The sequence below is a fragment of the Mastigoproctus giganteus genome, chromosome 6, assembly GCF_048544385.1.
Source record: "Mastigoproctus giganteus isolate SK-2022 chromosome 6, ASM4854438v1, whole genome shotgun sequence".
Lineage (NCBI taxonomy): Eukaryota > Metazoa > Arthropoda > Arachnida > Uropygi > Thelyphonidae > Mastigoproctus > Mastigoproctus giganteus.
Window position 1 is genome coordinate 29,957,786 of NC_143580.1, and position 16,024 is coordinate 29,973,809.

Sequence of the window (16,024 nt, forward strand, 5' to 3'; positions counted from 1 at the left end):
ATTCTTTTTATGCTGGGAATTATCAATTCTGGTTATCATCGCAGCTTACTGCAGTGTCCTTTTATCATTCATGACAATTTTAAGACCTCCGAAGACCATTGAAACAATTGAAAAACTGGTCGAAGCTGTTTCAAAAGGGGATGTTGATTGTGGGACAGTTATAAGCTCAGGGATCCACCGCTTCTTTCAGGTTGGTTTCCAATATATTTTTACTAGTCACCTCTCTTATTTATTTATCGATCAATGCATACTCTTTCAGATGGCGCTGGTTTAAAGTGATGTGCAGAATAACATCCCTTGACTATATTCTGAATGGTGTGGGCTATTTAGCAAGCATACTTTAAAAGGGAGGGGGCAGAAAAACGAAATCTATTCTTTTGGTTTACCAATCAGCCAGTTGCCAGGACTGCACGAGATTATAGTAAACTGAGCAAACTCTAATCCCATGGCAATTGTCTGACTGGTTCTGGCAACTGGATGATTAGATTAAACTTTATTCTCTTACAATCTCATTCTGGTTGAATTGCAGTATAAATAAATAGAATTTTCGCTTATATATTGCGACTTCCACATAGAGTTGGAGATACCAGAAAGACTACGGTATGTAGTGGTCACGTGTACTCGAACCACGATCAACTTTGAATAATGTACTACTGTATTCCGTGACATCCGAAATGAGATCGAATATTTTTCTGTGACTGATAACTAATCGGGGGAGGGATATATCTTTAGCAGTGTTCATTCAAGGTAAAAGGTTAGGTATGTGTTTAGGGCTATGGGACAATGAGAAGGCGTAGTGGCTTTTTCAGCAGCTGGTACTATTTGTATTAAGATTAGCCAACAAATTAATAAATCCGAATGGATTTATTAATTGTCTGCTCAATTCCAGAACGGGTGACCGTAATATAAAAATTTAATACAGTAAATAATTTTCCCAATTCTAGATGTTCACATATGGACCACCAACAGTGTGAGAACTGGGAAAAAGTTTCAAATAATAGAGCGTTAAATACAAATTTATGGTCCCTCCCAAATTTCCAGCCTTAGACCATTGTCTGATATTACAAATAAAATATTTTGCGCATCATGACCTTAGCTGCTTTAACACTTCTTATCAAGAACGGAATCAAACAAACTGGCCACATTAGGAAACTCTAAAGCAGCAGTAAAATGATTTAACTACTAAAAGCAGGAGCTAGAATTTTTGACAAGATAAGTAGGGCCATGTGACGTCAGAATATCGTTCCTGTAATTTGTGGGTATTCTATGGTCAGTTTGTCTCTGCTGGATGAAAAATCCGGCAGAGCAAAACTGACCATATTAATGATTGTTAAATAATTGTTAAATTATTTTTTTATTCCGCAAATCGCGAGGTTAACTTCGGTAAATGAATTTGCATTCTCCTTCCATAGAATACAGACAGCAACTCTCTGCGGCCAATTGCAGAACATATCGAAAAACACAAGTCTTCACTCGTTAGAAACACCGATGCTGGAATTGAGAAAGTACTTTCTCAAAGAAATTATGCGTTCGTGGAAAACGATATGATCGTAGAATACGAGATAATCAAATATGGAAAAGAGAATGTCATTATGGGGAGAGATTACTTTTTTACTTCTACCGGAGGATTGTTCATCCAGCACTGTCATCCTTGCAGAGAAGCATTTAGCATCACGTAAGTTTCTTGATTTATTGTAGTATTCTATTATGTTTCTTGAATTTTGCATATAAGAAAATTGATTAACAATTTGCCTATTTATTTTGCCCATTCCTTTTAAAAATTTGTTTAATCTTTCTTTAAAATTTCCAGTTAAATAACACCAAGTAACGCGGTTTAAAAGTTTACACCGACAATCAAATATTATCGGGCTAAAAGGAAATTTCTGCACATGTATCATGCAACCTCCCTTTTCAAATTTAAATTTATGCCCCCATGCGTGTGTCCTCCAAGGAGAGTACGGATGCTGCTAGCTCTATGAGGACCTCCCCATGCATTCATCACCAAAATGCAGTATCTACCATACGGCCAGGAGCACCACATCTTGGACACCAGGGAGGAAAGTCAAATCAGGCTTTCTCTAACTATGCACTAGCCCTGTTCACGAGACCGAGGGAAGGGCTCTTATCGCAGTGAGCCGCAACCAAGTCTGACATAATAAGGAAATGAACAAACCTAGAAGGAGATCGTCCCACAGAAGACGCCTGGAACTAAATGGCCTCCGATGATCAAGGCACAAAACCCTGAAGTGGATCTGAAATCGAATCAATGAGAAATGACTCGATAAACAACAGTGACGCAAATATCACATGGATGAGAAATGACCCAAGAAATAATCCACAAACGCCGACAAACGAACCTGGACCTTTTTACTGTAAAGACTGCTAAACGGACGGGAACCATCCCATGAACGATCCTGCTCCGGTCCGATCTCTGCTGGGAACGGACTAGTACCACCAGCAGCTCCGCTGCCAAACGATATATGGAGATCTGAATGTAGTACCCTAACCTTATTTATCTTTAATTCCCTATCCCCGGCAGGGGTGGAGGAGACAGATGCTCTGCTTACTCCCTTCCCTGTCGACCCCTCTCTTCGCCTCTTGAGGCATGGGCCTGTCTCACTGACCACCTGGGGTTGCCTTCTCTATCGTTCCCATACTTCTGCATTTCACCCCCAGTTTTCAGCCGCCTTCCACTCTACCCATAAGACAACGTACGCCACACACTGCAAAATCTAACTACATCCAAATTAAATCACGTTCTCATTTTTTTTGTAGGCCCTAGCCACTGAAATCTCAGGAAACTAAGTGGCAAGGCCCTGTCAGAGTAAAATATAAAGCTACTGTGTACCTGGTCTGCCTCCACGGGGCTTACTGTGGGCAACGGTGGGTCCCATTAGGGGCCCAACGGCTAAATGGCCAGATGAACAACGGTACACAACAAACCAATACACCTCCCAAAGCCCACACGTGTTTAAATCTCTGGCCTTAATGGTGCACTGCTTTACATGACAACGTATATTACGCGGAGATGGGGGAAACCCTTGGTGCCGTTAGACACGAACACACTATACACACTGGACAGTGGAGTATTGGAAAAACGTTGCCTAGTTTGACGAATCAAGGTTCTTTCTACTTCACGTAGAAAGAACCTTGATTCGTGATGGTAGGACTAGAATATGATAAAAACAGTGAATTCATGGACTTATCCTGCCACTTTTCAAAGAGGCAGACTGATAGTGACGGTGTAATGGTGTAGGGAGGGTTTCTGTAGTGCGCATTGGGCCATTTGATACCAGTGAAACAAAATTTGCACGTCACGGGTTACCTGGAAATTGTTTTCGACCAGGCGCATCCATTCATCTGCTATTGTTATTGTTTTGGTTTTTTTAGGAGCATTAGCAAGTAAGGCCATATTGCTCCGGGGATATGCGGTGGTCATTCCCTGACCTTCCCGCATCCTCCGTATTTAGGCGTCTCCCTAGCCAGGTGGGAAGGAGCACTAGTGAGTAGCACACGCTTCTTGATTAGACCGGGGTTCGAGCCCGTCACCACCAAATACGGAGGATGCGGAAAGGTCAGGGAATGACCACCGCATATCCCCGGAGCAATATGGCCTTAGTTGTTAATGCTCCTAAAAACCAAATAACAAACAAACAAACAATCCTCCGTATTTGGTGGTCACGGGCTCGAACCCCGGTCTAATCAAGAAGCATGTGCCACGCACTGCTGCTCCTGCCCACCTGGCTACGGAGGCCCCCCCATTCATCTGCGAATGAGTTCTTCCAACAGGATAATGTGCAGGATAAGTGTCAGAAGGCCTGAATTGTTAAGAACTAGTTCTAGAAACATGAGAACGAATTCAGACTACCGTTGTGGACTTTGAAAATGAGGTGGACAAGCACCTTTGAGTAAACACCCACAGGTATCTAATTTTTCAAACACTGAAAAGCATTTGAATCAATAATGGTCAGCATCTTATTTCATTCTTTTGGTACCTCGTTGAATCCGTCATGATGAATCCAGGCTGTTCTAAGGTATCACGGGCTAAACGGAGACCTACTCGCAATTCAGTAGGTGTACCTAATAAAATGTCCACACTTTATAGAAAAATCTGTTATCCTATTGTTAGCGAAGCTCAAAAGTTCTTGAGGAAACTGAACTGCGCATAACATACCTTTCGGGAATCCGTCTCAGATTAGGTTTTCCTCAAAATCCCAATATTAAATCAAATGAAAAACAGTGGGAAAAATAAAAACTCCCTCAAGAAATTGTAGTACAATACAACATGTCAATAAACATTTTTGTATTATATTTTTTCTTTTTTATCACTGGAATAAATTCCAAAATAAGTTATTTTATAGTTACATTATGTGCGGGGCATTAAGTGTTTGGGTATGTTGTGTCTATGTGTGTTTTCTTTGGTAAATTTCTCTGTTTTTCTTGATGAAACATCCGAGTTCCTTGAGATAAAAAAAAAAAAAAAACTGTGCAACCAATTCAGCCATGCTGGGAGTTTAACCCATAAAAAATCCTCCATTTGAGGAATTCCTCCATTTCAAAGTTTATGGATAGACGTATAATCGTACCGCATGTGTTTTCTCCACAGGATTCAACAACAAGTAACCCAATTCAAGGTAAAATAGCCTATGGTAACAGGCACAGATACAAAGTTGAATGCTTTTAGTTTATTGTCCAGAGAAATTCCTTGAACTATAAATGTCTCGCTTATCTTAGTAGAATTCTTAGATAGCCCGTCATACTTTCTAAGGTATTGAGATTCTGTCGCCTTAATAATTGTATACTTTGATTCTTTTTCCAAGGGTAATGAAAATACACGAGGCAGGACTCCACATCAAGTGGAAACGCCAGGAACTATTGGTCCGACAGCTGAGTGTTGGAACGAACTCTGCTTATCATACTACAAATAAGGTTCTTCAGTTACAGAACCTTCTGGGTGCTTTCGTCTTGTTGTTCTCTGGATACTTACTTTCTGTTGGATGTTTTGCTGTTGAAATTTTCCTTGAACGATCTCATAAAAAGAGTAAATAAAATATTCAATTATTTAAATAGCTGTGTATGGCATTGAGTAGAATAAATTCAATTAAAGATATTTGGCTGTATATTGACTCTGAAAATCAATTTAATTCGCACATAGAGAAAACCACAAGAATGGTTAATTTACTTATGGAATTGTATAGAATGTAATGTGAACCACCTTGGCTCTTAAATATGTCAAAAAGATTTTCTGTAACAATTTCCGTTTCATATAAATTATCCTCTTAGAAAAACTGCTGCTCTGAACCATTAACAACAACTACAATGCCAAGCAGGTTTATTCAGTATGCAATCGATTTTGTTTGCAAAAGATGGACCAACGGGAACTATTATATTGATTGAACAAAAATAAAATAATTGGGAAAGAGGAGAAAGGAACCGTGTTTACTGCTGTGTTAATGTTTGGATTTTATTTTTAATTAATCAATGTTTCCATAATTATTTTTGAGGAAAAGTAATTATATACATATTGATTGAGCATCGTAGTTACGAGAATGTTTCACAGAAGGTCGAAATTGAGAAACGCTTCTTGATGAGGGGAAGATTTATGGGCCATTTTCATGCTACATCTATTGTAAACCGCCTACAATTACTTGGATACACTGAAAAGAGATGGCAGCACTTACTGGAATATGTCTTGTGACGTTTTATGGAATGGTATTAGTTATTCAGGTAATGAAAAGTTGCATCCATCCCTAAACAGCAAACATTTGCTAGGAGGATAAACACAATTATAAGATTAAGACAATACGTTGAGTAATATAAAAGACACAGAGATCCAGTTAAATTAATTACAGTAGGCTAAGACCTGCTGTAATCCTCATCTTTAAACATCCTCAAAGGTCATCATCAATCACAGAAGCCCACGGAGAGCGAAGGAGAATTGAAGCGTCTAAAATTGCAAGGCTGAGTAAGTACCAGCAAGAACTTTTGATATGCAGGCCTGGTCCACGCAAATTGCCTTGGGATTAATATTTAGATCCTTATGGAGTCTATTCTTGTGTGCTGGGAACATATGACTGAGTGAGCTAATTCGGTTGAGGACAGGTCGGATCGTAGATGTTTGATGTTCCATCTAGTAGATGGAACATCAAACATCTCAAACATCAAACATCAAACTTAATGTTCCATCTAGTAGATGGAACATTAAGTTTGATGTTTAACGTCAAGAAAAATTATGTCTAGCTGTGTTCGAGATTTTAAAGCTTCCTGTATGTTAAAGAGAGGTTGAAGAAGATTGGTGGTAGTAGATCTCCCAGGGACCACGGTGTGAAGGTGGCGTGGTCTCTGATGAAAACAGTGCTCAATGTTGAGTTAGGATTGCCTTTTCAAAAAATTTAAGCAGGGAAGAGTCCACTGAGATCGAACGAAATTCCTTCGCAGTTTTTGGCTTCAAATTCTTTGGAATGGGCTTGACGCAGCAAGGTGTCCAAATCTGGAGCACTTCGCAAAATTTCATCAAAGATGTGTAAAAGAACATCCACAATGAAGACAGAACATTTTAATGATGAACAAGGGAAATCTATCAGGACCGACGGTAGCTTTGTTTGGTAACTTGTTTATTACTTTCATCAGATTCTCCTTCGTGATGTTAAGCTAGACAGGGGAGTTAAATCACGTAATGAGATGGAGATGAGCGGATTCGATTCTTTCTTTACGTAACTCTCACCAAAAGTATTGTCTACCCGCTCAATGAAAAGGCTGTCATCCATCTGAATATCTTTGTATTGCTTTGCAAATGGCCGCTTTGAGCATACTAATCTGATAGCTATGTATCTATTGCTGGCGTGTCGTTTTTGCTTCAGAAAAAAAAAAATGCACGTTTCTTTTTTAAAGCTAATGAAATCACTTTTGATTCCAGTACTCTTCCATTTCATGAAAAAGACAAGTTGCTTATACAGAAAAGCGGGCTTTAGATCTCTTAAGAACCATGGTTTTGTCCATTTACAGATTCTGATGGTTTTTGAAGCTCCATGAATTGCTATTGCCGTCAAGAAGGAAGCAAGACCATTAATGGCTTCTTCGATCAGCAGGTTGGAAAGTGTTGCCCAGTTGGTTGAGGTGAGAAAACTCATTATGACGTCTTGTTTGATGAAATCAACCGAGAAATTGGTTTTGGTCAGGACTCCATCATCTTTAGGATGCCTCGCCGGGAACGTAAAGGCAAAGGTGAGTGGGTTGTGATCAGAATTAAAAGTAAAGGTCAGTATTGTGGGCGTCAAATCTGCAGGGAGATGAAATACGAGGCCTAATCCCTGGCTGCCCCTTGTAGGTTGAATCAAGGAAATCCAGCCCTCAACTTTCGATGAAGGCAATTCTCGTCTAGCTTCAGAGTGTCTAGGGAGTGGGCGGTGGGGTTATTGAAGCCCCGGTAAGAAAGATTGTTTATCAGAGGTGAGGTGGGTCGCGAGCCACGACTGCAATTCATCCCTGGAGTCTTGCGTATGATCAAGTGGGAAATAAATTAGACAAATTTGGATCAAGTGATTTCCACATGTTACATTGGCATACAAAGCTTCAAAGCGATCAGAGCTTCTGGTTGTCAGGCAGGAAAGTGAAAAATTACGATGGTAAATAATCATAACGCCTCCCCTCCTCTTCGTTTCTGATATGCCCTTTTCCACGGGAAGGGTTTCAATAGTGGTCTCACAGGAAACTAAGGTACTTTTACAGGAAAAAATATCTCAAAAATGTTTAAGTGACCATCGTGACTCAAATAAAATCTCAAATAAATGATGACTGGAACGAAGAGGTAGCAAACCATTGGTGTCGTTCGACTTGATCCTTATTGTAGTTCAGGGTGTGTCTTGAAATTGTCTGGTTAAGCTCAGGTATCCAGCTCTATTAGCCGGAAGAATCGTGAACTGAACATGTACAATTTGGTCTGCTGAGATAATGAAGTGTCTTACGTCAGAAGAATCATCCGAACGATACAGACGACAAGAAAATGTCAGTGACCAACCAGAACTGTCGACCGCATAACAGCTGTGTATGAACTAAAGTAATTATATTAGTGTGTCATTTATTGGTTGGCTAGATCTTCTAGACTGCTAGTACAATGAAAAATATATAGATACTGAACAAAAAATTAGAAATATTGTTTCAATTGGCTTCAGCAGAAAATTAAACATAAGGTAAGGAAATGTAAGTGGTCACATAGTATGATCCTCAAATTCTTTAATGTCAGATAATGTACACTTCTCTGGGGCCCTCTTAGTCTATCCGGGAAAACATATGATCTTTCTGATTTTCAGAAAGGTGTTATTGTTGGAATACGTTGAAGAGGAACCACAATTGAGAAAACAAAGGAATTCACTGGTGTGTCGAAAGCAACCATCTTAAAAGTATACAGTGAGTGGAAGATGAAAGGAGAATGCGGCTCTAAAAAGAAGAAATGTGGCAGAAATTAGGTACTCCAAGAATGAGACAGCAGGTATTTAAATCGAATTGTGTTGGTTAGGTGGAAGAGGCTAGAGTCGAATCCCGTCAGTTATGCTAAGAACTTTTATTGGCTTTTTTCACTCGGTGGCTGAATTAGTCGGTCTCAAGAGAGGACAGCAAGGTAGCCACCCATCCCCACGGTAAACACGGATTTTTTGTTCAGAAAAACAGGCAAAGGGATCTGGGTGTTTCAAGGAAGCCAGAGGATACGTGCAGTTTACAGACACAATACACATGGGTAGGTGAGGTAATTCTTAGATGGCTAGACAGTTTTGGTACCAATTTCAACTGCGTAATGATCGAGGTCTCATCTCGATTAATTATTGGAGTGAGAGTTCCTTGCAGTAGTTAAAGCAGACCTCTACACTGATTCCAGATCACACCGTCATCTCTAAATATGTCTCATTTTGGGATGTTCGGAAACTAATTCGGGTTATAGATAATATGAGAATCAAGCCATAATAAAAGCGCAATTTAATATGTAAGCAGTTTCAGAAGACGGGTACCATTATAAGAAGAGCTGGCCAAGGTTTTCCGAAGGCCACTTAAACCAGAACAGACCGCTATCTGTTCTTAAACTTATACAACCGGTATTTTCATAAATGACATCAACGAAAATTTTCAGATTGCGTAAAGATTGGGAGAGGCATTAATGATCAGTGCCAAGCAGTGCTCCTTCAGGATGACTTGAACACACTTCAAAAATGGTCAGAGAAGTGGCAGCTATGTTATAATGCTGCTAGGAGCATTATAATGCACTTGGAGAATGCAAGGTAGCAACACACAAATAAATTATACACTTGGTAGGTTGAATTAAACACATTGGAGTAGGAAAGGAACCTGGGTGTTGCAATACGGGCAGTTAGAAAATTTCTGAACAGTGTAGAGAGGCAGTCAGGAGAGCTCACGGTGTCCTGTCGATATTTTATCGAATGTTATCATGTAGAGATAGGGAAGTCATAATCCCACTGTACAAGGCAATTGTAAGACCATATTTGGAATAGTGAGTTTAAGTATGAAGAAAACTCATCTGCAAAAAGACAACGAGCTTCTTGAGAGGGTCCAAAGACGGGCGTCTCGAAAGGTAAGATCGGCAGAAGGAAGACCATATGAGGAGGGACACCGATTATGTGGGCTACAAATCTTGAAAACCAGGCACCTTAGAGTTGACCTGATTGAGGTTTATAAGGCTCTGGGAGGGATTAATAAAATGAATGAAGATGGAATTCTCACTGTTATAAAGAATTCCAGAACTATGGGGTCATGAATACAAATTACATGGGTTAAGGTTTAGATTATATTGTAGGAAGTTTTATTTTAGCCAGCGAATCTTTAATAACTGGAACAATTTGCCCTTGCAGATAGTTGAGGCTGAGAGTTTGAATAAGTTCAGGGGGGGGGGGGGTCTACTGGATGATTTTTGTGAGGACGGAAGCATGTAATTTATGTTTGGTTGCTACAGACACGGGTGAAAACGTTTACTACCAGACTACGTTAAGAAGACTCAATTCAAATAGACTCTACGCAAGGAAGCCAGTGGTTTGTAACCCATTATCCCCAAACGACTGCAGAGCTCGTCCAAACTTTTTGCCATGAAAATGTCACTTGGAGCCCTGACAAATGCGGTACAGTACTATTTTTTGATGAGTCCCGTTTTAGCTTACAATAAGATTCTAGACGTTATTTCATTTGGAGACAACAAGGAATGCAACACCATCCGTCCAAAATCAGAGAAAGGGACACTTACGGTGGAGCCGGTGTTCTCATGTGTATCAGAATACTGATCAACGTCTGCACCCTTCTTCGTGTTTTTGATACGGTACCGAGAACTGATCCTCGAACCTTGTCTGCACGGGTAGCACAGTGGTATCGTCACCGTCCACTCCACACCTGGTGGAAAAGGCCCGCGTTCGAATCCCGTCGATGACGCGAGGAACTTTAATCGACTTTTTTCACTCCGTGACTGAGTTAGTCGGTCTCAGGCGTAGATAGCAAGGTTTCCCTCTCCCCAGAAAACTGGAGGTTTTTTGGCAAGCAAAACAGACAAATCGACCAAAGAACACATGTAATTTACAGATAGAATAAATATATGAGCAGATGTAATCATATACGGGGGACCCTAATGTCATAATTTGTTTTTTTTTTTTTTTTTTTGATCCTCAAACCGTATGTGCGACTTTTTAGGGGTGTAGTTGGCCCAAATTTCCTTTTTATGGACGACAATGCCGCTTCACATAGAGTTCACGTGATGGAACAATATTTGAAACTGAAGATATCGAAGCGACTGCCGTGGCCAGCACGCTCACAGGCTTAAATCCGATCGAACATGTGTGGGTCGCCCTTGGGCGTCGCATTGCATGCCGACAGCCAACTCCTTGCTCGCTTGATGAGTTAATGTCTTTGCTGGTGAAAGGATGGGATTTATTGCCACAGAATCTTGTAGACATCGTTATGTCGAGTACAGTTCACCACTCTCAGGTGTGTTTAGCCATTGGAGGGTATCATATGCTGTAATGATATGATGTGACCATATTTTCGAGAATCTTGTATTGACTTCTGTAATGTGACCTTTTTGATAATTCTTATACAACCTCTATAAATATACCTGCCCGAAGTTTCTCACTATCTACTCATTTCATCGTTATTCCACGGAACACCACCATACCAAATTTTGTCCTGCTTCATCGCAAGCTGCACGTTTTCCACGTGCTTTGTTAATTTTGTGGAACAGTGTACGTTAGCATTTTTCATACCATCGTGGCTTGTGCAGTTGGTATTATCACTGTCCTTTCCCCATACCGAGTGGAAATGACGACAGTTTAAATCCTGTCAATGACACGAAGAATTTTTATGGGTCTTTTTCACAACGTGGCTGAGTTAATCGGTTTCAGGGAAGATCGCATGTTTTTTTCCTTCCTGGAAATTATGGTTTTTCATCCATGTAACAGCAAATCGACCAGAACACCCGCAATTTACAGTGATTTATGTACGACGCATTATGGCCTCAGTTGATGAGGTGCCTAAATCCCTACACCAACCATTTTTCGTATTGAAGCCCATTCATGATCTCCTCTTGAAATAAAAAAATGACATTGAAAACGCAAGAATTCGCTGCAGAAGAAATGCACCTATTCTTCGATGCCCAAAGTAGAAAACAAATAAAAAGGACGACCCATAAAATGGGAAGTTCAGTATGATTTCCATCCATTGTAGTGATTTTTACAATAAAAATGTGGTTACTCTTTTTTATTATGTGTGCCTTAATATCTTCGATGGTGAAATGACAACAACCGAAGGACAGCAACGGTTTTTTACGAAGTAAACTTCACTTTTTACCTAGCAATCCGACTTGTGTGAGCTTTTATTAAGAAAAGTATATCGCCATATTTACAAAGGGGAGGTAAGCATGATTTTTGCGTACAAATATTTGTTTTTGATATCTTTTATTTTCAGTATCTTCATTTGTTCGAAAATATTGCATTATTCAGGTGAGAAAAAGAATTCCTTTTTCCATTTAGGGAATTTAAGCTGTACCTATTGAGCCCTGATTGGTCGTGGAGGGTCGTCTTAAGAATCTGTCATCGCACTGTGCTAAGATTTGCCCTAATTTTAAAAGTAAATATATAAAACGCTTATTCTTTTGTTACAGTGCTCAATGTGTGACAGGGTGTCATCATGGATAAAGTTTAATATCGATACAGTATAAATTCCTATTTTTGCAAGGCCTATCATTCATGATCTCCTCGACTATCCATGAAGCCAACTCTTCATGGATAGTCAAGGACTATCCATGAAGAGATGTCTACGGTTATGGGATATCTGTCCGTCGTATGACGTTGTAAAACATTGGGGAGACAGTTCAAGTGCGGTTGGTAGAGCCTACATGATGAGAAGTGGGTGACCATCCATGTCTCACACTGTTGAATTTGTGGAGAAAATTAAATAGCTGATCCTCAATGACCATCAGATAAAAATTAAACAGATAGTTGCTGGGACCCGAATAAATTATGAATCAGTGGAGAAAATAATTCACAATGATTTGAATATGAATAAGGTCTGGCACTGTGGATTCATCGCTTTCTCAATGTCTTCAGAAAGCAAAAAGGCAGGCCTGCTCTAGTGGACTGATTGCCGCATGTGACAACGATCCTGACCTGTTTTTCTTCGCATACGGATGAATCATGGATACATCACTTTGACTGAGAAACAAAACGGGTTTCGAAAGAATGGAAACATCCATCATCACCAATTCCCAAAAAGCCAAAGTGAAACCATCTGCAAGAAAGATGTTTGCTGCCAGTTTATTGGGGATGAGATGGGCGTTATCGTTACAGATTATCTGAGAAAGGGTATCACAATCAATGCACTTTACTACAGCAACTTACTGAAGCAATTATATGTGGCAATTAAGGAAAAGCGACAAGAAATGTTCAGCAAAGGCGTGTTGCTGCTTCACGATTACGTACGACACTGATGTTGCAACCATTGATCTTTCTCGGAAGTTGGGATTTCATATCTTGTCACAACCGCCTTATTATCTGATTTGGCACATTCTGACTTCTTCTTCTTTCCGCAGCTGAAATGACCACTTCCTCTATCCATGAGGAGAAAGGCCAGATATACTCGTTCTGTTCTGCCCTTAACGCCGGGTGCTTAAGATCGATAAAAATGCGAGAACAAAAAATAGAGATGTTTAGCCAAAAGGTGTCAACATAAAAATCTCCTCTCCAAGGAGGTCAGCCGCACAGTCACTTTCACTCTCAGACCCTTTCATACTAGGGTCAACCACCCGTTGTACTACACCATCAAGATGTAGTACAACAGGTGGTCGACGGTTCGATCACAAGAGGAAATCGCTGTTCCTTTTGTGATCGAACAATCAGGAGGTAGAGTTGAAGTTGCAAATCTAAGAAGTTGTCTGCTCCGGTCAAAGACTTTTTTTTGCAGTCCAGCGTTGAGGGAAAGCGATTCATCTCAAATTAAATTTCAAAGCAGGGGTCAAGAATAGACATGTGGGGAGGAAAATAAAGAAAAAAAGGAAGAAAATCAATAAATATCATTAATCGTACTGTACATTTTTTGCAATGATTCCTTATTTCCTTTTAAAAGATACTTGCAGGCAAAATATTTAAGTATCATTCAGTTCATTTAATTCATTTATTCAATTATTAACCGGCATTTTTTTCTCAAATTAATTTTATAACTAAAGTTCTAACCTTGAATTTTTATGAATGAATTTGTAAAGTCTGTTTTATGAAGGTAATTAATTTTGTTTCTTCCTTTTCCAGTTTTGGTTTTTACTGCTGGTTCCTAAGGGAGCTGCTACTGTCTTCTTGTATATTGACATTGATTTCGTCTCGCATTATCCTCTCACCACAGGAGCGCTCCTATGTGGTGCCCCGGTACCAATTCAAATTCGGCGTCTCGCTTTAAAATTCTCTTCATACGTACTTGTAAATTTCAGGTTTTCAGGCGTCCCTAGAACGTCGACGCCTGGGTGCAGTGTACCCCTTTCACCCTCAGGACGACCTGCCCCTGCCTCACCATAAAGTAACCTGCTACATGTTGCCTGGCTCTTATATGGAAGCTTAATAGGAAAAGGTAAGTTAATATATTTTTATTGGATATCTGCAAAACTGGGTTTGCAGAAATTAAGATAAAACAGACGCAACAAGAATTAGAAAACAGTTAATAAACATTAACTCTATTGTAACGTGCTAAGGGCTAACCGTGTGTCGTTATCAGTATCGAATAGAAGATAATACATGAACACTGAAGCACAATGCATCATCCTAATTTTGCGTGCAAAATGCAGCACATCGCAAAAAATATATTATAAACTTGCTGCCACGTATGTGAACGTGTTCTGAGAAGAAAACAAGTACTGGCTGTTGGGGAATTCAAAGCAGGACTCGTTAATATTCAGAATGGGCTATAAAGGAAGAACAGCGTTGTATAGCAGATGAGACATTATAAATCACTATATACACACTCCACACAAAAGATTATGACCACCTTGAGCGTGTTTTAGCAATCCACTGTTTCTCCCTATTATTTGGAGCATATGTCGCGTTGGGAACTGGTAAATGTGATATTTGCAGATTCGTCGTTTGAGTACCATAATACTTTCTCCAAATGGACAGGAGAGGTGATCTGACAGACTTCGAAAAATGCATGATTGTTGGGTACCGGTTGAAAGTTGGCAGAATTGCAGCAACTGCAAATTTTGTGAGGTGTTCTTGGAGTGCTGTATTTAGGTGGTCCAAGAAAGGACGAATAGTGGACAGAGCAGCAGTCACCTAGCCAATGGCGGGTATTCGCCCCTCATCGATGGTCGTGGTGAACGTAGGCTGCCCCACCTTTCGTCAGTCGATGGATGGAAAGCAGTGGAACTGCCGACCGCAGGATGTGTCTGTCCGGTAGCACAATGGTTACAATCACCGTCCTCCCCAGACGGGGTAGAAATGGTTCGAGTTTGAATTCCATCAATGATGCGAAGAACTTTTATGGGCTGTTTTCACTCCGTGGTTGAGTTAGTCGATCTCAGGGGTGAAGAGTAAGGTTGTTTCCTCTGGAAACTTCGATTTTTAGCGCTGCAAAACAGGCAGATGAACCAGAGAACAAACACAATTTATGGACACGGTACACATGGACCTATAAGTTAGTGTTTGGTTGGCCTTAAAAATACAGTTTTTTTTGGCCAAGGGCTTTAACCGCGGGCGACTAAACAGCGTCATTTTAAGACCAAACGAACACCCCTCTGTGTAGGCCTGCGGAGTTAGCTTCCGGTCAAGGCTACAGCCACTATTTGCTTATCCTTATCCTTACAGCCACCCTTTGCTAACGACGCCTAAAGTTTGCATCCGAACAGAGAGTTATTGGACCATTGAGAAGAAAATCTGGTTTCAGATGAATCACGTTTTGCGCAATGCAGTGTAAATGGTAGAGGGAGGATATGGCGTAAAATTGTTCACTCTCACGTCAGAGGAATCACGGTCCAATAGAAACAGGTTGGTGGTGGCTACAATGTTTTGGTATGGACGATGTTTTCCTGGGAATCCCTTGGAGTTTATAACCCTAGACCACACTCTAAATGCTATAAACTTCCTGTTCATTGTGTAGTCTGCGTGGGTAGCACAGTAGTACCGTCACCGTCCTCCCTACACCGGATGGAAAAGGCTCGAGTTCGAATTCCGTCGATGACGCGAGGAACTTTAATCGGCTTTTTCCACTCCGTGGCTGAGTTAGTCGGTCTCAGGAGTAGATAGCAAGGTTTTTCCTCCTGAAACTGGAGTTTTTCTTCCAGAAAAACAGACAGATCGACCATAGAGCACACGCAATTAACAGACATAAGACATACAGCACGACAGATGAATTTAATTATTCGGGTGGCCTAAAAATAATAGTATACTAGTGCTATAGTACTATTCATTGTGGCTGATCAGGTACACCCTCCCCAATCCTGATGAGTGTCTTTCGGGACAGCAGGCCATCGCGGGTAGCATAGTTGGAAGGTTCGCCGTCCTCC

At 40.4% G+C, this 16,024-nt stretch overlaps 1 protein-coding gene across 1 annotated transcript in view; it reads left to right on the forward strand.

Annotated features, from left to right (window-relative positions):
- The first annotated feature begins 5,667 nt into the window (after positions 1–5,667).
- Positions 5,668–16,024, forward strand: part of LOC150084125 (glutamate receptor ionotropic, delta-1-like) — a 34,043-nt gene continuing 23,686 nt past the window's right edge. The window contains exons 1-2 of the mRNA XM_090376126.1: positions 5,668–5,727; positions 11,950–11,984. Coding sequence (XP_090232252.1) covers positions 5,668–5,727; positions 11,950–11,984 — 95 coding nt within the window. The remainder of the gene's footprint in view (positions 5,728–11,949; positions 11,985–16,024) is intronic.